The 25,616-nt window shown below is 39.7% G+C and overlaps 1 protein-coding gene across 1 annotated transcript in view; it reads right to left on the bottom strand.

Annotated features, from left to right (window-relative positions):
• ttn.2 (titin, tandem duplicate 2) overlaps positions 1-25,616 on the bottom strand; it is a 247,891-nt gene that overhangs the window by 206,253 nt on the left and 16,022 nt on the right. The window contains exons 11-36 of the mRNA XM_085766175.1: positions 23,559-23,801; positions 22,665-22,724; positions 20,921-21,179; positions 19,804-19,870; positions 19,512-19,712; positions 18,701-18,843; positions 18,437-18,585; positions 17,824-18,051; positions 16,866-17,107; positions 16,017-16,249; positions 15,764-15,928; positions 15,491-15,659; positions 13,250-14,946; positions 12,588-12,869; positions 12,193-12,459; positions 11,149-11,421; positions 10,350-10,613; positions 9,650-9,910; positions 8,323-8,583; positions 7,635-7,898; positions 6,265-6,525; positions 5,898-6,158; positions 4,682-4,942; positions 3,346-3,490; positions 1,921-2,089; positions 425-656 (exon numbers count right to left, since the gene is read on the bottom strand). Of these exons, the coding sequence (XP_085622301.1) occupies positions 425-656; positions 1,921-2,089; positions 3,346-3,490; positions 4,682-4,942; positions 5,898-6,158; positions 6,265-6,525; positions 7,635-7,898; positions 8,323-8,583; positions 9,650-9,910; positions 10,350-10,613; positions 11,149-11,421; positions 12,193-12,459; positions 12,588-12,869; positions 13,250-14,946; positions 15,491-15,659; positions 15,764-15,928; positions 16,017-16,249; positions 16,866-17,107; positions 17,824-18,051; positions 18,437-18,585; positions 18,701-18,843; positions 19,512-19,712; positions 19,804-19,870; positions 20,921-21,179; positions 22,665-22,724; positions 23,559-23,801 (7,057 nt within the window). The remainder of the gene's footprint in view (positions 1-424; positions 657-1,920; positions 2,090-3,345; positions 3,491-4,681; positions 4,943-5,897; positions 6,159-6,264; positions 6,526-7,634; positions 7,899-8,322; positions 8,584-9,649; positions 9,911-10,349; positions 10,614-11,148; positions 11,422-12,192; positions 12,460-12,587; positions 12,870-13,249; positions 14,947-15,490; positions 15,660-15,763; positions 15,929-16,016; positions 16,250-16,865; positions 17,108-17,823; positions 18,052-18,436; positions 18,586-18,700; positions 18,844-19,511; positions 19,713-19,803; positions 19,871-20,920; positions 21,180-22,664; positions 22,725-23,558; positions 23,802-25,616) is intronic.

The raw sequence follows: 25,616 nt of genomic DNA, 5'->3' as shown, positions 1-25,616 counted from the left end.
ATGTCATTTCTAGTCAAAACAAATCTCATTATACTTAACATATGTATATTTATACATATACATACATAGTTATACATAAAAAGTAGCTTGTTTTTAGACACTTTTGACTTATTTCAAGTCTATTTTCATTTGAAATAAGTAGAAAAATCTTGATATTGGAGCAAGTTTTTCTTTCTTATTACAAGCACAAAAAATTCCTTTCACTGGCAGATTTTTCTACTTATTTCAAGGGAAAATGATCTAAAAACAAGTTCATTTTTAGGTGATGAGTCTTATTTGAAGTATAATTAGATTTGTTTTGACTAGAAATGACATTTTGACTAGAAATAAGACAAATATTCTTGGAAAGATTTGGAGTTTTTGCAGTGTATTACTTATCTTAGATTTCACATTCATGTTTTCACACCCATGCTGTTGTGCTTACTGTTGACTCTCAGGTGCATGGTGCTCCGGTTCTTGCCGGCGATGAAGGTGTACTCGCCGGCGTCGCTCCGGAACGTCTCTGCGATGGTGAGGCGGTGCAGCTTCCTGATGGCCACGTAGCTGAAGCGCTCCTCCGCCGAGAACTGGATCTCCACGCCGTTCTTCATCCAGCGGCCCTCCACGTCGTCCTCGTTCACCTCGAACTCGAAGGTCGCTCTGTGCCTCTCCAGGACCTGAGAGAGAGAGAGAAGGAGGCGGCGGCGCTCAAGGTTTCTGACATCATAACTATAACCTATGAACATGAACAGTTGTCTAAAGGAGCGGTGGTCTGCTTAGTTATTTACAGTCTTTTAAAGAAACATGTTGGAAAGTCCTCCTCTTCTTTAATCAAAGGGAGACGTTCAGATTTTAACTTGAACATGATTTTGTTCTGCACAGTTAGTTTGACTGAAATCTTGCAATTATTTAATGCTAATAAGTGTTCAAGAATAAAATCAACTGTCAATCATCTTCACCTTTGTTCAGTCTGGAAATAAATTGTGTTTCTTCACACACATCCAGAGGACTGAATGAATGAATGAATGAATGAATGAATGAATGAATTTTATTTATTTTGGTATATATCAAGCTTATATAACCGAAAGGGTGTAGGTTGAAGCCAAAGCTTATATACCCCTACCCCTTTTACCTTAAATTTTTTTTTTTTTTAATTATACGCATTAATACAAAAGGATCAGATCACAGATATTTGAAATTAATCAGTACACTTAAATTTCTGATCACAACTAAATAAAGAATTGTACACAGCGCATAACCCAAAATAGTACAAAATCATTCAACTTAATTGAAATTATGTTGTTCTTATAAAGTCTTTTAAAGCCGACTAGTGTACAGCATAATTTAATATTTTCAGGACAGTTATTCCAGATGTTTTAACCCCTCTAACAGGTAGACAGGGATTTTTTTTTTTACAGTAGTTCGAGTCTTTGGTTTCTCAAATAATAATGGTCTTCTCAGGTTCTAACTGGAATCCTTCATTTTAAACAGATTCTGGATATCTGGAGGAAGAAGTTTATTTTTTGCTTTGTACATGGTTTGTATTGTAATGTAATCAACTAAGTCCCTGAATTTCAAAATGTTCAGGCGACTAAATAGTGGGTTGGTCTGCTCACGGAAAGGTTTATTACTGAGGATTCTTATAGCCTTTTTTTGCAATAAAAAAATTGAATTTGTATTTGTTCTGTATGTGTTTCCCCAGACCTCAATGCAATATGTCATATACTAAGGGGCAATTAATGAATAATATAATGTGACTAGTGATTGTTGGGAGAGGAAAGCTTGGGCTTTATAGAGAATTGCAATGGATGTTGACATTTTGGATTTGACATAATTAAAGGACTGAAGTGTAAAGTTCACTCTCTGGTTAAGTCCAGCGATCATAATAAACCCGTGGCTCGACCTTTAAACCTTGGATCACTCTGCTGACGTCCGTCTCACCGTGATTTCTCGCTCGGCGGGTTCGGAGATGCGGATGTCCCGACCCTCCACGGTCAGATGAGCTTTGGAGACGCTGGATCCGGCCACCACCGAGTACTCGCCGGCGTCGCTCACACGGACCGTCTGGATCATCAGGCGGTGGACGTACTTCTCTGCTGTCACCGTGTATCTGTCAACACAACACAACTTTATTTAAACGTTCCAATCACAGTCAGAACATTGACCATGGCATCAAGAAAATAATAAACAAATACAGTATGAGACATAAAGTGGATGAAGTGCGTAAGTCATTACATAAGTAACATAAACATAATAATAAAATAAATGAAATTAAATAAAAAGAAGGAAGAAAAGGGCAAGAGATATTACATTTCTCCAAATATTTCTTCAATTATGTTAACAGTGTGTATACATTTTTCATTATCATGTATTCTTTTAATACATTCAAAGTAGTTCTTGAAATCAATTTCAAAAACAGGAAAGAAAGATCGACCTTTGGAAAACTTGGCTTTACGTATGTGGAATTTTGCAATTAGAATAATCAAATTAATTAAGTGTTGCATTTTCCTATCTTTATTATTATAGTATAACAGTATATATTTGGCATTGAAATTAATTGGTATGTTGGAATGTGATGTGATGTAAGCTTAAATTTTTTTCTAAAAAAATCTGGGAAAAATTACATTAAAAAAAAAAAGGTGCCTAATCGTTTCCACTTCGGCATTACAAAATACACAATTAGCATCAATATTGACAAATTTCGACACAAATTTGTTAGTGGGGTAAATGTTATGTAGAATTTTATATTGAACTTCTTTGATATTATTGGAGATAGCAAATTTATGTGGAAGGAGCCATTAGGGCTGGGACGATATGCTTTTCTCCCGATTCGATTCTTCTACGATTTTTTGGATGGCGATTCGATTTAAATTGTGATTCTACAATATTGCCGATTCTCTCGATTTTTAGTCTTTAGCATTTTTAACATTTATCTGCACACAAATACTGTAGGAGCCTATAAATTAACATACTCCATTATAAAGTGAACTTAAACCCTTTTCAAAACCTGTACTCTCTGTATGTAAAAAAGGCGAACAAATGCACATTGCACCACATAAAAAAATAAATTAAAAAAAACGATTTTTGAAAAAAAAAAATCCATTTAAAAATCGTCAAAAAAGATAACGCGATATTTATGTGAATCGAGCCATGTTGTTTTCCAGTTAATGTCAGAGAATAGGAAGACAATACAAATTTTTCTCTAGGCGTGATTTTCCTTTTCCTGAAAAAATGATTCCTTATATGTTTATTGTTAGAATGGTGACTCATAATGTTTATACCATTAATAAAGAGGGTAAAGTCAACTTTCTCTGCCTCTTGCCTTTCAAAATGACCTTTTATCAGTTGGAGAACAGACTGACTCACCGCTCCTCGGACGTGTCCAGCTCCTGACCGTCCTTCATCCACATCACCTGGATGTTCGGCTCCGACACCTCACACTCAAAAATAGCCTTCTTCTTCTCCGTGATCTTTATGTCTTTGATTTTCTTGGTGAATTCAATCAAACGAGCTGAAAACAACAAGAACAATGTGTGGATTTGTGTGAGTTAAGTGTTTATTGTTTATCGTTCATTGAGGATCCTTTTCAAAAGTTCAAAATAAAACAACAGTAGCTACACAAATCCAGTTACAAAACATACACAGATCCAGTTACAATAAAAAGAAAGGGAAAAAAGGAAAGAAAAAGAAAGTTCTCAAAATGTTAACATGAAAGATTAACTCTTAAATCTGAAAAGTGACTTTACACTGCAAAAACCCAAAATCTTTACAAGAATATTTGTCTTATTTCTTGTCAAAATGTCTCATTTCTAGTCAAAACTAATCTCTTTTCACTTAAAATAAGACTCATCACCTAAAAATTAACTTGTTTTCATATCATTTTCACTTGTTTCAAACTAATTTTCACTTGAAATAAGTAGAAAAATCTGCCAGTGAAAGCAAGTTATTTGTACTTGTATTAAGAAAGACAAACTTGCTCCACTGTCAGATTTTTCTACTTATTTCAAGTAAAAAAAATGTTTGAAAGAAGTAAAAAAGTGTCTAAAAACAAGCTACTTTTTAATGTGATGAGTCTTATTTTAAGTAGAATGAGACATTTTGACTAGAAATAAGACAAATATTCTTGGTGCGATATTGAGTTTTTGCAGTGTAGGATACTTGCTGTGAATAATGTTTCGAATAAATAATAATAAACTGCTGGATAACCTATGAATAACCTTCAGCCATCCAAGACAAGAATGCATTCGGTCAACACTCGATCTATACACTGCAAAAACTCAAAATCTTACCAAGAATAATTTGTCTTATTTCTAGTCAAAATGTAATTTCTAGTCAAAACAAATCTCATTCTACTTAAAATAAGACTCATCACATTAAAAAGTAGCTTGTTTTTAGACACTTTTTACTTCTTTCAAGCTGATTTTCACTTGAAATAAGTAAAAGAATCTGACAGTGGATCAAGTTTTTCTTTCTTATTAAAAAACTTACTTTCACTGGCAGATTTTTCTACTTATTTCAAGTGAAAATTAGTTTGAAACAAATGAAAATGACCTAAAAACAAGTTCATTGTTAGGTGATGAGTCTTATTGTTAATTTTGACTAGAAATGAGACAAATGTTCTTGGAAAGATTTTGAGTTTTTGCAGTGTAAGAACAATCTAGAGTAAGTCTGTGTGTTGTCGTTGTCATGTTTGACGTTTTACCTTCGACGAACAGATTGGCGGCGGTGGCGGCGGAGCCGGCCACGAACTGGTACTCTCCTCCGTCTCCAAAGTGGACGTTCCTCATGGTGAGCGAGTGCGTGAGCTGCCGGCTGCGGACCTGACAGCGGTCCGACGACTTCACCTCCACGCCGTTCTTCAGCCACTTGTAGGTGACGCCCTCGTAGTTGACGGTGACCTCGAAGGTGATGGTGTCTCTCTCCTGAGCGTTCAGGTCCTTCAGCATGGAGGTGATCAGGATGGCTGCAGGGAAACCACACGTCAGGTCAGAGAAGAAATAACACGGAAAACCGCTTCATTTCTCAGACCACACCCACTTTACATTTTAAATGACTTTTATTTTACATATTTATTGGTTTTTTGGGGTTTTTTTTCTATATTATCTGCTTTTACCTTATTTGTTATTATCTCATCTTGCTTCATCTCTACGTCTTGAATACGTATTTATATATTTACACTGCAAAAATTCAAAATCTTACCAAGAATATTTGTCTTATTTCTAGTCAAAATGTCATTTCTAGTCAAAATAAATCTTATTATACTTAAAATAAGACTCATCAAATTAAAAAGTAGCTTGTTTTTAGACACTTTTTTTTACTTTTTTCAAGCAAATTTCCCACTTTAAATAAGTAGAAAAATATGACAGTGGAGCAAGTTTTTCTTTCTTATTACACGCACAAAAAACTTGCTTTCACTGGCAGATTTTTCTACTTATTTCAATTGAATATGTGTTTGAAACAAGTGAAAATGATCTAAAGACAAGTTAATTTTTAGGTGATGAGTCTTATTTTAAGTGGAAAGAGATTAGTATTGACTAAAATTGAGACATTTTGACAAGAAATAAGACAAATATTCTTGGAAAGATTTTGAGTTTTTGCAGTGTATTCTTAATGTTTTCTTGACAGTCTGAGTTTGTGTTGTGTTGTGAACAAATGTGCACTGGGAAGGCTACACATGAATTGCCCCTTGTGGGATAAATAAAGTTGTGTGAACTGAACTGCTTTGAATATCTGAGTACTGGAAGGTTGTTTTGGACTTTGCAGTTTGTTTTAAACATCAGTGTTAGTAAGTATCTAACGTCATATCCAAAAAATACAAAAGTTAACATGACTCCTCCTTGGACAATACTTCAAAATTGTGTATAATTACAAACTCCACTGTGTTAGTTCTACTGGGTCTGATTGGAACGTGGTCTCACGGTTGACGGTGAGCGTCGCGGAGACTTTGTCGTTCCCGCAGACGAAGGTGTACTCGGCGGAGTCGTCCCTGCTGGTGTTCATGATCTTCAGCTGGTGGAGTTTTCCTTGAACCACGATCCTGAACTTCTCGCTCATCTCGATCTCCACGCCGTCCTTCAGCCAGGTGGACGGCACGTTGAAGTGAGACACTTCGCACTCGAACGTGGCCACCTGAGTCTCCGGGACCTCTACGCTCTTCATGGGTTTGGTGACTCGCAGAGCTGCAGAATTAGACGGAAACATTAGGACTTAGTGAAACATATTCACTGTCTTATTGGGATCTTTTCATTGAGTGTGTGTGATGGTTCCTATCAAAGTGTTACGTACCCTCCACAGTGAGCACGGCGCTGCACTGCAGGTGTCCCACCACGGCCGTGTACTCTCCGGCCTTGCTGCTGTCCACGTTCTGCAGGATCAGCTTGTGGGCTTTCCTCTCGGACAGAATCTTACACTTCTCGCTCGACTTCAGCTCCACGCCTTTGAACATCCACTTGACGGGGATGTTGTCGTGTGACAGGCTCATCTCAAAGGAGGCAGTGCTGTCCAACAGTGAGGTCACGTCCTTTATCTTCTTCACAATCTTAATGGCTGAGAAAGAAAAAAAAAAGCAAGTCAAGTCAAGTCACTTTATTAAATGTCCCTTGTAGGACAATTTGGTTGCAACAGACATTCGGCATCACTTTTAAACAACATAGGACACACTCAGTAAAAAACATTTAAGATGTTCACGATGTAGGCAGCAAAGACACAGCAATAAAGTGCATTTGTAACGAATGGATATAAATATCAATAATAAAAACTTGGCTTTTTTAAGCAACTGATTGTTAAAAATCTCATCAAGAAGCCTAAATGTGACCCCAGCTATCTTAGATGCCACCCGCACAATACTCCGTAAGGAGTTTCTGTTTTTGTTGGCAAGATTCCCGTACCAACAAATGATTGAGAAAGAAAGAAATGACGGATTCAATAAAATAATTATAAAACATTGTCATCAGGCTCCTGTCTACCTGGAATTTAGCAAGCTTTCTCAAGCAAAAGAGGCGTTGCTGGCCTTTTTTGCACAGCATGTCACAGTTCATATCAAATTTTAACATGTTATCAATTATAGAGCCAAGATATTTGTAGTTGGTCACTATCTCAACTGGTTGATTGAGAATGATGCTGCATTGATGAGCTGGGGAAGGACGTCTAAAATCAATACAAACCTCCTTTGTCTTAATGACACTGATTTGAAGGAAGGCCTCTTTGCACCAAGATATAAAATCATCAAGAACCTGGCCATGACCATCTTCATCATTGCTAAGCAGGCTGACGATAACACAGTCGTCCGCGTACTTTATGATGGATCTGTTGGTGTGGTGGCTAAAACAATCATTTGTGTATAAAATATATAAAAGGGCAGACAAAACACATCCTTGAGGTGAGCCAGTGGAGGATGTAAGTTAAATCGACAGTGCACCATTTACTCTTACTTGTTGAGTTCTATTTGTGAGGAAATCAAAAATCCAACCCACAAGACATGTATCAAGGCAAAAGAAATTAGCAAGTTTGTCAGCGAGTTTGTCAGATAAAAGACGCCAGGTTATTTAAATGACCAACGATTTGTGCATTTTTAGGACTTGCGGACATTAATGCATATAAAACAGGCAGTAGAATAAAAAGCTTTTGAACTTAAACCATGCACCAGTTGTACTCACTCTCTACGTTCAGTCTGGCATTGGCAGACAGCTTCCCCAGCTTGAAGGAGTAAACCGACTCGTCCTGTGTGTTGCAGTCCTTCACCTTCAGCGTGTGCACCATGCCTTCTGACGTGATCTCGTACTTGTCGCTGTTCTGCAGCTCCACTCCGTTCTTGATCCATTGGGATCCTTTCACGTTGGGGTGAGTGAGCTCCAGAGAAAACACCGCCTCCTGGGTTTCTGTCACAGTCTGGTTCCTCAGAGTTTTCTTGATCTTCACCGCTACAAAAAGTAAACAAAGAACTCAGTCTGTAAACACCGACAACATTCTGTCTGATGCAAAAACTCAAAATCTTTTCAAGAATATTTGTCTTATTTCTTGTCAAAATGTCTAATTTCTAGTCAAAACTAATCTCTTTCTACTTAAAATAAGACTCATCACCTAAAATTAACTTGTTTTTAGGTCATTTTCACTTGTTTCAAACTAATTTTCACTTGAAATAAGTAGAAAAATCTGCCAGTGAAAGCAAGTTTTTTGCTTGTAAGTGCTTGTAATAAGAAAGAAAAATTTGCTCCACTATCAGATTTTTCTACTTATTTCAAGTCTGAAATGACATTTTGACTAGAAATAAGACAAATATTCTTGGTAAGATTTTGAAATTTTGCAGTGTAGGACATAGAACGTGGAGTAAACTGGAGAACTTACACTCCACTCTGAGGTTGGCAGTAGTCTTGGAGTTGGCCACCTGGTAGGTGTACTCTCCGACATCCTGCGGTCTGGTGATGACGATGATGAGACGTCTGACGGCTCCTTTCACCTCGCTCACCACGTTCTCACTGAAGTCAACAGCCTGACCTTCCTTCAGCCACTTCCCCTCGGCGTTGGCGTTGGCAACCTGACACTCCAGCTCGGCCGTCTGGGACTCGGCCACGGTGACGTCCTGTAGAGGCCGTGTGATGGCTCCACCTGGTGGCAGCACAAGGAAACGTAAGCTTTTATGACATATGCAGACATCCAGAGTCACTCTCCTCCCTTTGTTCAGCAGCAGTTTTGTTCTGCACTGCAAAAACTCTTATTTCTTGTGAAAATGTCTCATTTCTAGTCAAAACTAATCTCTTTCCACTTAAAATAAGACTCATCACATAAAAATTAACTTGTTTTTAGATCATTTTCACTTGAAATAAGTAGAAAAATCTGCCAGTGAAAGCAAGTTTTTTGTGCTTGTAATAAGAAAGAAAAACTTACTCCACTGTCAGATTTTTCTACTTATTTCAAGTGAAAATCTGCTTGAAAAAAGTAAAAAAAAAGTGTCTGAAAACAAGCTACTTTTTAAATGTGATGAGTCTTATTTTAAGTATAATGAGATTTATTTTGACTAGAAATTACATTTTGACTAGAAATAAGGCAAATATTCATGGTAAGATATTGAATTTTGTAGAACTTCAGACCTTAAAAATAATGTTTAAAGCAAAGAACAGATCATTACCAGAACATTTACAAAACTTGTTCAAACTGGAGGAAGGGGACAACAGACAGACTGAAGCTTGATGTTAAACATACATCTGCAAGGCTAAGCTTAAAACAAATGTGTATTTCTGTTGCAGGTGTAAAATTATGGCATTCACAAAGCAAGGAATTGAAAAGTTGTACAAGTATGTCTACGTTTAAGAAAATGTTTAAAAAAGAAAAGATAAGCGTCTACAAAAAAGAAGGAGAAAGAGAAAAAGATAGACGAGTGGTGTTTTGTTTGTTTTCTTGTTACAATTATGTTTCATCATCTTTAACATTTTGAAATACAGTATAATATTGGTGTTGAAGTAAGCCAATGGAATTATAACAACAGAGAGGGGCAGGTACTATAAGTTTTCTTCATCCTGCTCCTTTTCATTCATGGTGACAATGTGTACATTATGTAATTTTGTGCAACCTTGTGAAGAATGTATACCATGAATGGAATAAACCAAAAAATGAAAATGAAATGAAACTGAACATCACTGAGCACAAAGCTAAAAGCTTTTAGTGGTTGACATACCGGAGACAGTGAGGTTGGCGCTGGAAGTCTTCTCTCCAGCGTGGAACATGTACTGGCCCTCCTCGTCCTTCATGGTGTCGATGATGGTCAGGGAGTGAGCCTTGCCCTTGGACTCCATCTTGTGTTTGGGTCCGGGTTTGAGCTGGTGGGTCTTGAAGGTCCAGACCGGGTCGATCCCAGGGTGAGAAACTTCAACGTTAAAGGTGACATTCTGGGACTCGGAGCACACTTTGTCCTCCATGTGCTTCACAATGTGCACCTCTGTTAACGACAAAGTTACAGAGGTTAGAACAAGAAACTGGAAGTTGATCAAGAGCGACAGAAGGCTGAAGCTGGTCTTACAACAACAAAAACAATTTTATTTATATAGCACATTTCATGCGACAAGCGCAAACTCAATGTGCTTTCACAAAAACAATACAAAGCACAACATTACATAGCTCGTAAAATACGTATAAAAAAACAATAAGAAGAAAATATTGCAAATTAAAAACAATTTAAAAACTAAAAAACTTGTTAGGATAGAGGGAAATATTGCAAATAAAAAAACAAAACAAAACAAAAAACAATTAAAAACTAAAAGCTTGTGAAAAAAGAAATGTTTTTAGTCTGCTCTTAAAAGAAGATACTGTTGTAGCAGACCTGAGTTCGTAGGGTAGGGAATTCCAAAGAGAAGGACCATAATGACTAAATGTCTTACCTTCGACAGTTAGGTTGCAGCTGCTGTCGACCTTGCCGACGACCAGTTTGTAGTGACCGCCGTCTGAGGCGTAGGTCCTGTTGAAGACCAGACGCTGCTTGGATCCTTTGGCCACCATCTGGATCCGGTCACTGGGCGCCAGCAGCTTGTCATTGTGATACCACTTGACTGAGCTGATGTCCTGAGCGGAGATCTTGGCCTCCAGAACGGCCTTGGTGCCCTCAATGGAGGACACATCCTTCAGTGGCACCAAAATGTCAATAGCTGTGGGAAAATACATTAAAACGATGAGATGATCGGGGATGTTGAAGGTATTCTGATGACGATTACAGTTTGGTCACTGCAAAAACTCAAAATCTTTCCAAGAATATTTGTCTTATTTCTTGTCAAAATGTCTCATTTCGAGTCAAAACTAATCTCTTTCCACTTTAAATAAGACTCATCACCTAAAAATTAACTTGTTTTTAGATCATTTTCACTTGTTTCAAACTAATTTTCACTTGAAATAAGTAGAAAAATCTGCCAGTGAAAGCAAGTTTTTTGTGCTTGTAATAAGAAAGAAAAACTTGCTCCACTATCAGATTTTTCTACTTATTTCAAATGAAAATAGACTTGAAATAAGTGAAAAGTGTCTAAAAACAAGTTACTTTTTTATGTATAACTATGTATGTATATATACATGTACATATTTTAGGTATAATTTGATTTGTTTTGACTAGAAATAAGACAAATATTCTTGGTAAGATTTAGAGTTTTTGCAGTGGTGTCACTTAGATCTGACACCGATGCCGACTCTTACTTTGAACGTGGAGTTTGCCTGAGGTGGAAATGTCTTGGGCGGGAACCACGAAGGAGTAGGACGCGGCGTCGTCTCTGGTGACGTTCTCCACCAGCAGCTTGTGAACCAGTTTGTCGATGACGATGTGGACGCGGTCGGAGGCGGAGATGGCCTGGCCGTTCTTCATCCAGGTTCCTTCAACGTTCTCCTGGGAGAACCTCACCTCCAGCTGAGCGATGTCGCCCTCACAGACCGTCATGTCGGTCAGAGGCAGCATCAGCGTTACGGGGCGCACTAAAGGCAGAGGAACATTGTTATGATCACTTTTTTTTTTCCAAGCATGTGTTTATTAGTTTTGTTTGCAATTTACAGTAAATCAAACAGGACATTCTTACAAGCAAGAAAGAAAGCAAACTTTTTCTCCCTATTCTCCCTCCCTTCCCTTCTTCCCCTCACTAAATAATTAAATAATTAAAACATTAAAACTATAAAAATAAGATGAAAATAAAGCAAAAAGGATGGAATAATAATAATAAACAAGTAAATAAATAAATAAAAGTAGACAAATACTGATAATAATACTGAATTTCAAGGGTGTTTCTCAGGACATTATATCACACAATCTGCTCCCTCAGAGCCTTCTCCTGCTGAAGCAAATTACCAACATCAACATCATGTCTTAAAAAACGTATAAAAGGTCTCCAGATGTCATCAAAAACATGATGTTTCCATTTAATAATGTACGTTATCTTTTCCAAAGCCATGTTTGATGCCGTCTCTTTAATCCATCTTCCAATTCTGGGTGCATCAACGTTTTTCCAATTAAGGGAAATTATACGTTTAGCTTGAAATATACACATATCTACTAATCTAGATTCTTTACTTTGTAAATATGGGATACTTGGATATATGCCCAAGAGGAAAAGCTTAGGATCCAGTGGTAACTTCTTAGTTAATATTTTATCGATCATGTTGTTATGATCACATTTACCACAAAGGCAACACACACCCAGACCTCATTTAGAAGTCCAAGGGTAACTAAGGTAAGTAAACGAAGGTGCTTACATTTCATCTTCAGTGAGGCACTGGTCTTCAGATCTCCACAGACGAAGGTGTATTTCCCCTGGTCCTCTTTCTTGACATCTTTGACAGACAGGGTGTGTCGTCCACGGCGGGAGGACATGACGTATTTACTGCTGGGAGAGAGTTCCTTGTCTCCAAAGAACCAGCTGCCCTCAGCATCCTCACGGGACAGCTCAACCTCAAACTCCCCAGCGTAGGTCTCTGGTACCTCGATGTTCTCCAAGTATTTGATGAGCTCCAGAGCAGCTCCTGGGCACAGAACAACACCGAGAGCCGTTATCCATCAATCCACCAATCCACCAATCCACCAATCCACAAATCCACCAATTAGAACTATGTAATACAGTAGATAGGAAGAGTCTAGGTGTAAAGATTACCTTCTACGTGAAGCCTTGCACTCGTCCTGATGCTCTCATCTTCTATAACCACACAGCTGTACTCGGCATCGTCCTTCATTTCAATCACCAGCACAGACAGGAAGTGGACCTTTCTGTCTGAGTGCATTCTGTATTTGTCTCCAGAAAAGATCTCTGTGTTGTTCTTGAGCCACTTGACTTTGACAAAGGGTTCATTGGTTTCACATTCAAAGGTGAAGATTGTGTCTTTCTCGTTGGCGCTGGCGTTCTCCAGCTCCTGGGTAAAGTTGACTGCTGCCTTGCCTGCAACAACAAAAAATATGGCATGAGACTTTGAAATAATTCAGAACAAAACAGAAAAAACAAAAATCTTTGCACATCTATTTCTTAGGCAGGTGCGTCGGAGGGTGACAATTAAGTCCAAATTAGTAAAAGAAGAGTTCCCGCACACATGGCCAACTTGCAGAATTTATTGTATTGCAACGTTTCGGTGCTAGACCTGGTGCTAGACCTTTTTCAAGCAAAAATTTAGCTTGAAAAAGGTCTAAACGTTGCAATACAATAAATTCTGCAAGTTGGCCATGTGTGCGGGAACTCTTCTTTCTCTAAATAATTCAGGACAAAAGCAACGAGAACATCAGTGGACAAATAAATAGGTATAAAAAGGTATAAAGTGACTGCACCTTGCACCAGCAGGAAGGCGTGGCTCGAGGCCTCTCCGGCAACATTCGTGGCTTTGACCATGATGCTGGCAGAATCCTCGACTGTGACGTCTCTGATCACCAGTTCACACACGTGGTCTTCAGGCCAGTACCAGTAGATACGGTCAGACTTCTCCAGCTCGACTCCATTCTTGAACCACTGGCACTCGGGTTCTGGTCTGCCCACAACTCTGAGTCGGAAACGGACCTCGTCCATCGGAGCAACGGTTTTGCTAGCGATGCGTTCTTGGATCTTGGGTGCTTCCATGCTCGGGGAGAGCTGGACTTTCTCCGGTTTGATCGTGGGGATGGTGAGTTTGCCCTGTTCTTCCAACTTCTTCCTCTCGGCCTCTTCTTTCTCTTTCATGCGATGAAGCAGCTCCTCCTTAGTCTTCTTCAGCAGATCCTCATAAGACTCGTCCTTCCTGCGAGACTTGAACTCCACAGCTGAGATGGATTCGTAGAAGCCTTCCTCTGTCCTACGCTTGAATTTGCTCTTCAGTTCATCCGACTCCTCTGAGGATTTCTCGTGAATGATTCTTTGCGTCTTACGAAGCGTGACGACTTCCCTGTCCTGTGCGGCCTCGGCGGCTCGGTCGACCTTAACGACATCGAATCCAACTCTGCCGGCCTCGTGTGCAACCTCTGCAGCCTTAGCCTCGGGGGCGCGACGCAGCACGGATCTAAAGTCCTCTTTCTGTTGAATCTCCAGCTTCACGGTGTGCTCGGTGGTGCCCAAGGGATTGTCCGCAACCACCCTGACCTCTCCTGCATCGTAGGACTTGACGTCGACGATCTCCAAGTAATAAATACCGTCGTAACGAAGTCTGTATCTCTTGCTTTTGCGGATGAGCTGTCCGTTAAGGTACCAGTTCACCTTCGGAGCTGGATAGCCGGTCACTCTGCAGCGGAATCGCGCGACGCCGCCTTCGAGCACTCTGGCCGGCTCGGGAAGCAGGACAATGTCAGGTTTGGTCTTTTCACATTCATCATCAACGCTGACTCCTGCAGGTCCTCCCTCGTGAGCCAAGCGCTCCATCTCGTCAATCCTGTGCACTCCCTTCCTGCCTTCGGGAAGCTGCGATTCCTCAACAAGACCCTTCTCGTCCTTGACGATCAGCGTGGCCGAGGTCTGGTCGACTCCGAACTTGTTTGTGGCTCTGCAGGTGATAACGCCGCTGTCTCTAGCGTAAGCGACTTCATAGTCAAGGCTGCAGTAGCCAAACTCATTGACCATGCGCAACCTGTTAGCAGCTTCCAGGGGTTTTCCATCATGCAACCACTCCACGACCATGGTGGGGTCGCCGATAGGGGTCAGTCTGCACTCAAAGTGAGCTGGACCGAAGCGCTTCATTCTGATAGAGGTCAGCTTCTTCTTGAACAGAGGTTTCTGCTGCTTCTCTTTGTCGTACAGGTCGCCCTCCTCCCACTGCTCCTGGCCGTATCGCATATGGAGCGGCTCCAGCTCTGGAGCGGCGATCTCCTTGGCCTTGTAGGTTCCTTTGGGAATAATGAGCTTCCTCTCAGCTTGAGGGGCAGCAAAGTCCACCTCGACGTTGACTCTGCAACGAGTCGTGTCTCTACCAGCCTTGTTAATGGCTGTCGCTGTGTACCAGGCGCTGTCTGTGCCTGAGGCAGAAGGGATCTGGAATTTGGCTTCTCCTTTGGTACCGTCGATCCTGAAATAAGCATCCATTCAAATATATTGATCAAAACCATTCATTTTTCTATACAGTTTTACATTAATGCTGCAAATGGTTAGAAAATAGTTCATACACTGCAAAATTTCAAAATCTTACCAAGAATATTTGTCTTATTTCTAGTCAAAATGTCATTTCTAGTCAAAATAAATCTAATTATACATAAAATAAGACTCATCACATTTTAAAAAGTAGCTTGTTTTTAGACACTTTTTACTTTTTTCAAGCAAATTTTCCACTTTAAATAAGTAGAAAAATCTGACAGTGGAGCAAGTTTTTCTTTCATATTACAAGCACAAAAACTTGCTTTCACTGGCAGATTTTTCTACTTATTTCAATTGAAAATTAGTTTGAAACAAGTGAAAATGATCTAAAAACAAGTTACTTTTTAGGTGATGAGTCTTATTTTAAGTGGAAAGAGTTTAGTTTTGACTAGAAATGAGACATTTTGACAAGAAATAAGACAAATATTCTTGGAAAGATTTTGAGTTTTTGCAGTGTAGCTAGGGTTTCGGGTACATACTTGATGTGTGGGTGCTTCTGTGGGGTGATGATGTCACTGTTCTTCAGCCACACAATGTCAGGCAGGGGGTTTCCCATGGCTTTGACAGCCAGTTCAACCAGAGTGCCCTGCTTTACAGTGATGTTCCTCAGCTTCTCAACAAACTGAGGGCGTGCTACACTTTCTCGAGCTGTGGAGAGTAAAATACGATTAAAAAAAAAAAGGATAAGGATAGCATTTAATAACAGATCAGCGAAGTCACTTGACTCAGTCTGAACTCTGCTCCAGACTTACCATCAACTGTAAGAGTTACAGAAATAGAGGTTCGTCCAGCTCTGTTCTGAGCAACAACTGTCCATTCTCCAGAGTCTTGAGGCATGGCCGGTACAATGATGAGGGACTGAACCCCATCCTCTTTAATCACTATCTTGTGGGTGTAGTCATTGACCACTTGTTGTCCTGGGCAGAGAATAAATGGTTTTACAAAGGGGCAGAAACAACAGATTAAAGGTCATTTCTGGAATATGTTGAGCCTTGTTCCTCTTACCATTGTGGAACCAGTAGGTTTCAGGCATCGGTCTGCCGACAACCTTCAGGTCGAACCTGGCTGTTTGCCCCTCTGAGCATTTGATTGAGGAAGGCTTCATGACAAACACCGGTTTGTAGAGTCTTTCCAGCTGAGCCTCGTCTGTTTCTTCCAGCCGGCGGGCGGGAGAACGTCCAGGAGAACGGCTGGAGGAGCGACCGGGTGAACGGCTCAGAGAACGAGGAGATGTGGACCTGAGGAGGGTGCAGAGAATCAGAATGAAGGTGATGATGATGAAGGATTTGTGGCCTACATCTGGGAACTTTGGTCTCCTTTTTCTCACACGTTTTGGTGAATAAACCACACTACACTGCAAAAACTCAAAATCTTTCCAAGAATATTTATCTTATTTCTTGTCAAAATGTCTCATTTCTAGTCAAAACTAATCTCTTTCCACTTAAAATAAGACTCATCACCTAAAAATTAACTTGTTTTTAGATCATTTTCACTTGTTTCAAACTAATTTGAAACATCTGCCAGTGAAAGCAAGTTTTTTGTGCTTGTAATAAGAAAGAAAAACTTGCTCCACTGTCAGATTTTTCTACTTATTTAAAGTGGAAAATTTGCTTGAAAAAATTAAAAAGTGTCTAAAAACAAGCTACTTTTTAAATGGGATGATACTTATTTTAAGTATATTTAGATTTATTTTGACTAGAAATTACATTTTGACTAGAAATAAGACAAATATTCTTGGTAAGATTTTGAGTTTTTGCAGTGTGAAAGATTTGTGGACTACATCTGGGAACTTTGGTCTCCTTTTTCTCATACGTTTTGGTGAATAATCCACACTAGCTGAACATCAAGTCTTACCTGATTCTCTGCATTGCTGGCTGTGGTGTGTATCTCTGAGGTGTGACGACTCCAGACGGCTCCACATACAGCTTCCCAGAACTGACGGCATTTCCCTTTAGGTTACTGGCGAAGGCGGTGTAAACACCTTCATCCTCTGGCAGCACCACAGGCAGGCGAAGACTAGCTCGTCCATCCTGAAGAACTTCCATCTGGTAACGGCCGCCAGCTCTGATGCGCTGGCCGTCTTTGTACCAAGCGATCTGAGCATAACATGAAAACATAAATTCTCAGCATCTCCAAAGTGGAAAGGAACTTTTAAATATAAAATTATAGTCCAGTCATTTTAGGCCAAAAAAGGGGTCAACGTTGAACAAATGACTGCAATTTTTCAAGATAGCCACATCCTTAGTAGAGCAGCATCTTGAAAAATTGCAGTCATCTTGAAATTTAAAGTGGTTTCTTGTCGAGTGACCGATGGAGTCAACTCATTCCAATTTTCATGCTGGTACCACCACAGCACCTTTATATTTGTGCCGTCAAAACTGTGGAATTTATGCAAATGTATGCAAATTTGCTCATGTTAACAAAGAATTTCAAAAAACTTGTAATACATTTTTTGTTTGTCTTAATGTAAGTAATCAACTCAGTAATTTTCATGGAGATATCTAAAGGTTAAAAATGTTACCCTATTCACATGAGAAAAATAATGAATAGGCGTATGAATGGGATATGTTTGGGTGTTTTTCTAAACTTTCCCCTGATGGGATTCTTCTGGGCTTTTTTTCCCTCACTCAGGACATGTTGAGGATACAAAACCAGTTGAGTTTGCTTCTGTTGCAATTTGTTCAACCTTTTTTCATTAAAATGACTGGATTATTATAGTCACATCTGATTATAGGAGATGCGTTAAGTCACTTGGAGTTCAGGCCAAAATCAACTAACTGGTATGGGCCCGTGAGCAGGAAAAACTCAGTACCTTTGGCAGTGGCGTTCCAGTCATCTTGCAGTGGAACGTGACGCCCATCCCGTCCATGATCCTGTAGTTTTTGACCGGCGTGTCAAACACCGGTTGCACGGCCTCGTCTTCTGCTGCAGTCACCATCAGCTCTCCGTCCTCTGTCACAAGCTCCCTGTAGGTAATCATCATGATACGCAGCTCAATCTCCTGGATGATCCTCTCTTCAAAGGCTGAAATTAGGAATTCCTGAAAAAAACAAAAAAAAACAATTTAATGTTTAATGTTTAATTTAAATCTGGCATTACTGACACTTGTTCACTGCAAAAACTCAAACTCTTACCAAGAACATTTGTCTTATTTCTAGTCGAAACCAATCTCATTATACTTAAAATAAGACCTCTCTTTCACTGGCAGATTTTTCTACTTATTTTAAGTGAAAATTAGTTTGAAACAAGTGAAAATGATCTAAAAACAAGATCATTTTTAGGTGATGAGTCTTATTTTAAGTGGAAAGAGGTTAGTATTGACTAGAAATGAGACATTTTGACAAGAAATAAGACAAATATTCTTGGAAAGATTGTGGGTTTTTGCTGTGTTCATTCCAGAACTGTGGATCTTTAGACAGAAGTACCGTTTCTGAGACAAAGCTCATGGGCGTCGTCACCCTCTTCTGTTCCATCTCATATTGGCTCACGATCACGGTCGGCTCCTGAACCACAGTCGTCGTCACTTCGGTTTTGTATGTCACATCATGCTGCTTCATATAAGCCTCATATTCCTCTGTAAAAAAAAAACAGATGAAGAAACGCTGTGAGTCAATGGTCTAACAAAGACACATAAGCTGCGTCCTGAAGTCAGGCATTCAAGACGTGGAAAATCACGAAGGCTGCGCTACCTTCCTCCAGCAGGCTGGCGGAGGCCGAGGCTTCCCCGTGGGGGTTCTTGATAAAGACGGAGTACTCTCCGGCATCGTCAGCAAATGTCATGGAGATCTCCAGTCTGCATTCTCCTGTCTCTTTCTTGTAGGCGACTTTGTATCTGATGGAAAATAGAAAACAATGGTTAAAATCTGTAAACAGAGACCAAAGACAACAAAGGTTGACGTTGTTCTTTGGTTGAACTTTTCTATCAAATCAATCACTTGATTAGTCATGGAAGTTAAAACTAATTTCAACAGAAAAAGGGTTATGATGATATTTAATTTGGTTTTTTAGTATTGTTTTTCTTTTGCATAGTTAATTAACTGCATCATGAGCACATGAGAACATCACATATCACTGCAAAAAACTCAAAATCTTTCCAAGAATATTTGTCTCATTTCTAGTCCAAACTAATCTCTTTCCACTTTAAATAAGACTCATCACCTAAAAATTAACTTGTTTTTAGATCATTTTCACTTGTTTCAAACTAATTTTCACTTGAAATAAGTAGAAAAATTTGCCAGTGAAAGCAAGTTTTTTGTGCTTGTAATAAGAAAGAAAACATTGCTCCACTGTCAGATTTTTCTACTTATTTAAAGTGAAAATCTGCTTGAAATAAGAAAAAAAGTGTCTAAAAACAAGCTGCTTTTTAATGTGATGAGTCTTATTTTAAGTAGAATGAGATTTGTTTTGACTAGAAATTACATTTAGACTATTCTTGGTAAGGTATTGAGTTTTTGCAGTGTAGTTTAGCTCTGTTGATCAAGTTATTTGGCAGATGTGTACCTGTATCCAGTAGTGAGGGGGACGCCGCTCTTCTTCCAGATGATGTGAGGTTTGGGGTTTCCTCCGATCTGGCAGTCGAAGAAGACGCTTCCTCCCTCCACCAGCTTCTGGATGGTGGGTTTGTGGATGAAGAAGGGAGCAGCAGACTCTCCAGTAGTAGTCACCTCTGCCACCATCTGCTCCTTTGTCTCCATAGTAACGCTGGAGGAGGAGAACAACAGCTCAACATCAAATTCACACAAATTCGCAGCTGTGGAAACTCTGTGGAAATGTATCATGACTTTTCACTCACGTTTGCTCTTGTGCGATTCCAATCGCAGTGACGGTCGTCTCCTCTCTGCTCTCAATTTCTTCAGACACTACAACAGAGGGTTGAATGATCAAACTGATGATCTGACTCTTTCACACCTACAGTTTAAATTTTGATGTACTTGAAGTCGTCAATTTATCTTCAACATCAACTTTAAAGGGACAACGAGGAGTTTTGGAAAAGCGAAGTGTCTTCACACTACATTTATGAGCCTCCGCACCGTGAAATTTTTTGACCGGCGCAAGACAGACTCATGTTTTCATTCATCAAGAATTAAAGTCAGAGGTTGGAAGACGATCACATACCGTCGTAGTTCCCACCATAAACGGAGATTCAGCTGCGTTATTCTCATGACTCGCCACGAAACCGAAAGTAAGGAAACGCTGGTCGGCTCGCCCAGCATTTCCACCACCACTAATAATAACAAAATAACCATAGAGACAAAACCATAGATTTATCTAAAATGGACCATTAACAAGTGGTAACGGAGATTCATCCACATTAATATCAGACTTTTTTATTGTCGCGGAATTTTTCGTTCTGCCGATGGAGAAACTCCTCGTTGTCCCTTTAATTTTGTATGTACTTCTTAACTGTGTATTGTTTTTGTTGTAACTGTAAAGCGCTTTGTGACCTTGGTCTGTGAAAGGCGCTGTACAAATAAAGTTTACTTACTTACTTACTAAAAACTCCTGGGTTATTTCTTTAACCCAATTTCTGGGTTACTTGTGTTAAAATTATGGGTTATTTTTCAGAGAGTAACCCATTTTCTGGGTTATAGAGCTAATATTTTAACCCAATTCTTGGGTTGTTTGGGTTATGTACCATTTATGGGTTATTTTTCAAACCCATTTTCTGGGTTACACACTAAAAACTCTTGGGTTATTTCTTCAACTCAATTTCTGGGTCGCTTTGGTTGGGTTAAAAATTTGAGTTATTTTTCAAAGAGTAACCCATTTTGGGGCCGATGGAGAAAAACCTTGTTGTCCCTTTAATTTTGATAAGAAAATAGGTCAAAACTAATCAACATTTTGTCCCAAAAAAGAAATAAATGATGAAGCATACAAGTCAACGGTTAAAGCTATGTGTCGGGCCGTACCTTTGACGAGCAGGTAGCAGGAGGTGCTGACGGTTCCGGCCTCGCTGGTGGCCGTGCAGGTGAAGCGTCCGCTGTCTTCAGCGAACGCCTCGCGGATCACCATCCGGGCAAATCCGCTCTCGTAGGTGATCTGGAAGTCGATGGAGCTCTCGATCTTGTAGTCCTCTCTGAACCACATGATGACCGGAGCGGGCTGACCGCTGATCTGACACTCCAGGGTCACCGACTCACCCTCCGTCACGTTTGTGTTTTTCAAGCCCTGAGCGTGAAACGGTGAAACATTCAGACACCGAGAGCAGAGACTGAAGCTGTCCATCCCTTCAAACTGTTGACACATTTTACTAAAACCTACAAATATCAACCTCAAGGTAGCACAAGTGGAAAAGTCAGGATGAACACTAGGTGAGTTTCTATTTCCCCTAGAAATGTGCAAAACCTAAATATCACAATAAAAGACTGGTAATGGAAAAGCCTACATTCCAAAAAACCTCTCATAAACGTATCCCCGGTCATCCTGAAATTATGTTTCCATAGTTTGTCTGCGAAATTCTCATTCATCCTCTCCCAGAAATCCCTGATTCATGGGCTTTTCTATTGACACACATGATATATATAATCTAATAATATAGTATATAATATGATATATATATATATATTTATATATATATATATATCATATCAGTGAAGTCTCGCAGGACGAGTCTTATGGGATATCACGAGACTAGACTTTACGAGAGTAACGGCTTGTTCGCAAAAACACCTTTCAATGGAAGCATCTGCAAATACACTGCAAAAACCCAAGAATATTTGTCTTATTTCTTGTCAAAATGTCTCATTTCTAGTCAAAACTAATCTCTTTCCACTTTGAATAAGACTCATCACCTAAAAATGATCATGTTTTTAGATAATTTTCACTTGTATCAAACTAATTTTCACTTGAAATAAGTAGAAAAATGTTCCAGTGAAACCAAGTTTTTTGTGCTTGTAATAAGAAAAAAAACTTGCTCCACTATCAGATTTTTCTACTTCAAGTGCATATATGCTTGAAGTAAAACGTGTCTTAAAAACAAGCTACTTTTAATGTGATGAGTCTTATTTTAAGTAGAATGAGATTTGTTTCAACTAGAAATAAGACAAATGTTCTTGGTAAGAGTTTGAGTTTTTGCAGTGTAGGTTTTTTTTTGCAAAAACCTGCAATGGAAAAGCAGCTACTGTGTGTAGGATTCAAAGATCCTCACAAAGTCTCATGGGTCAGGACCAACGCTTCACCCACAGAAAAGGCTTTTAGAGTGAAGGAGGGCAATACACTGCAAAAACTCAAACTCTTACCAAGAATATTTGTCTTATTTCTAGTCAAAACTAATCTCATTATACCTAAAATATGTATATTTATACATATACATACATAATTATACATAAAAAAGTTGCTTGTTTTTAGACACTTTTTACTTATTTCAAGTCTATTTTCATTTGAAATAAGTAGAAAAATCTGATAGTGGAGCAAGTTTTTCTTTCTTATTACAAACACAAAAAACTTGCTTTCACTGGCAGATTTTTCTACTTATTTCAAGTGAAAATTAGTTTGAAACAAGTGAAAATGATCTAAAAACAAGTTAATTTTTAGGTGATGAGTCTTATTTTAAGTGGAAAGAGATTAGTTTTGACTAGAAATGAGACATTTTGACAAGAAATAACACAAATACTCTTGGAAAGATTTTGAGTTTTTGCAGTGGGAAGTACTTACAGCAACGAGGGTGGGGGGGACAACAGGCTCCTGGGCTCTGGAGGGGACAGCAACTGCCTCCTGAGGAAAAAACAGAACACACAACAGGAGTCAAACATGGTCACAGAGGTGAAGGGTGAAGCTGAGGTGGGTGGTGAGGATGGAGGGACGAAGCCGGTTAGAACAGATAAAACCCTGCAGAGAGAATGGAGGGACCAACAGGTGGAGACAGGAAGAGGAGGAGTCTTCATGAGGCAGGTGAAGGGCAGCGTGTGATTGGCTGCAGTGAAGTGGAGGGAGGGGGCACTGGTGACAGTTAAAGGGATAGTTCACCCGAAATTTAAATTTCCCTCATTATCTCCTCCCCCTCATGTGGACTAAGGGCTGGGAGAAGTTTCAGAGTCCTCCGTGGCTTCTCTGAGTTACAGGGGGTCTCGGCGTAGCAGTGCATGTCCATATAACGGTTGCAAATGGATACCAACTGTCTTCGTAACAAAAAGACACACCAAAAAACATCCAAATACCTCCATGCTGTTCGTATGTAATGTCCGTCTAAGCTTGAAATATACACTTATTTAATTTTTTTCGTGACAATTTCGCATTTCGGGGCTTCAATACAAGAGGGACATTACATACGAGCAGCATGGAGGTATTTGGATGTTTTTTGGTGTGTCTTTTTGTTACGAAGACAGTTGGTATCCATTTGCAACCGTCATATGGACATGCACTGCTACGCCGAGACCCCCTGTAACTCAGAGAAGCCACGGAGGACTCTGAAACTTCTCCCAGCCCTTAGTCCACATGAGGGGGAGGAGATAATGAGTGAAATTTCAATTTTGGGTGAACTATCCCTTTAAGTTGGGTGAAGTGAAAGAAAGAAGAGGGGTGGGTAGGGGGGCGTCGGGTGGGACCAACCTGAGGCTCCCAGTCCTCAAACTCCTCTTCGCTGACCGTGTAAGCGGCGTGTAACTCGACCTGACTCTGATATCTGACGTCTCTGAACGGCGGGGGGAGGGGCTCCGCCGCCGCCACCGCCGCCGGCCTGCGGGACGGGCTCGGGCTGGGGGACTTGACGGGCTTGATGACCTTCCTGCGGGGGGCGACGGGGGAGGAGAGCTCTTTGTGCAGAGTGGCGATGGCGGCGCCGGCGATGGACACCTGACCGGGCCAACCAGAACCAGAACCAGAACCAGAACCAGAAGGTTAGCCACCGGGACAAGACGACCTCGGGGGTTAGTGAGAGCCGTGGAGGTTGGGTGAATGGTTGGTTGGATTTTAATTATGATGAACAAAAAAAGGCTTGCGCACATCCAGAAGTGCAGCCAGGTGCTGAGTCCAGGGAGACGAATATCAAAAAGAAGAAAGGACTCGCCACAGTGTAGGAGCTCCCAAATGTACAAACATTTATTAGAAGACAATATAAAAAGGACAACGTTTCGAGCAGTGCGCTCTTCGTCAGGTCAATTAAGACAAATGCTTTCAGGTGTTCATTAAGTAGATACACAGGATCCACCCATGGGCGTGGGTGAGTGAAACACCACCAGGTCTGACAGTAAGTGACGACATGGTCATTAAATCAACAATAAAAATACAGTGTAAAGTTATACATAGACGCATGTCGGCCATTTTTTAATGAAAATAAGCAAACATATGCAAAATAATATGAATCCGGATGAGAAATAACTTAAATAAACAAAACACACCTCTTATCTATTCCCACAAAAAAAGAAGAAAAAGGAGAGGGAAATGCATATACAGAGAGGTTCCCTGCTTCAATTAATACATCTATGAATTTTAAGGGGTCTGGGGTGCCCGGAGTAAAAATTATATAAATCAACAAAGGGGTTCCCCTTCCCTATGTAAGAAGGGAAAAAGTAGCAGTACAGGAATAAACATATTCTATATAAGCATAATGGCCCAAACAAAATCGAAAACCAAATACAGAAGAATAATAGTGCGCTAATAGAACACCTGAAAGCATTTGTCTTAATTGACCTGACGAAGAGCGCACTGCTCGAAACGTTGTCCTTTTTATAGTCCTCTAATAAATTTTTGTACATTTGGGAGCTCCTACAGTGTGGCGAGTCCTTTCTTCCTTTTGGATTTTAATTGTCACATTTTGCAGCATGGGATTGTGCAATGCGGCGAACTGAACGTATGGTGTGTGTTTGTTTTTGTTTAATTTCATTATTAACATTATTTATTCTAGCTATTCATCTTTATGCAAATTTACAGTATGGTTTATGGTTGCACCGTCTGGTTTGGCATTTTAATTTTCATTGTACGTGTGACAATGAAAATAAAGGATATTCTATTCTATTGTATTGTATTCCCTTTGGTGTGGGTCTAAAGAAACTCAACTCTATTTTATTTTATTTCAATAACTTTGTCTATACAAAGTCACAAAACAAAGATCAGACTGTTACAGTTCATCAAAGTTGTTTGTATTCAGTTTATAATGAGATGTGACAAATAATCACATTTCAGAAACAAGTGTTTAGTCTGATTTATTTTAAATAAAGATGTCAGATGACCTAAGTCTGACTCTGTATGATAACACTACTGCACAACATCAGAGCCAAAATATTGTTGCATAAAGAAACTCCACTCTATCTTATTTTAATAACTTTGTTGGTACAAAGTCACAAAACAAAGATCAGACTGTTATAGTTCATCATAGTCAGTTTATAATCTGATGTGACAAATAATCAAATGATTGTGATTAGTTTTAATAAATCAAAACAGCGCTGGTCTGATCTACTAGGAGGTGAAGCTGAAAAAGCAGAAACGTGTCAGGAAAACAGGGAAACGACTTGTCCATGTTGTTTCTGCTCCAAATAAAAAAAGATGATGAGTCATGTTTTAGGATGGTTTCGCTGTGGGTGAGTCACACCACATCACAACACAGTGGAGGCTGCACGTCGTTAAGATGCGTGTGTGTTAAGGATGACATGGAGGTTTGTGGACGGCTGC

This window comes from Trachurus japonicus, chromosome 21 (genome assembly GCF_045865225.1).
Source record: "Trachurus japonicus isolate A0001 chromosome 21, Traja_1.0".
In the NCBI taxonomy this organism is placed as follows: Eukaryota; Metazoa; Chordata; class Actinopteri; order Carangiformes; family Carangidae; genus Trachurus; species Trachurus japonicus.
Note: the sequence above shows the minus strand (reverse complement) of the source record. Positions and strands in the feature narration are given on the sequence as shown.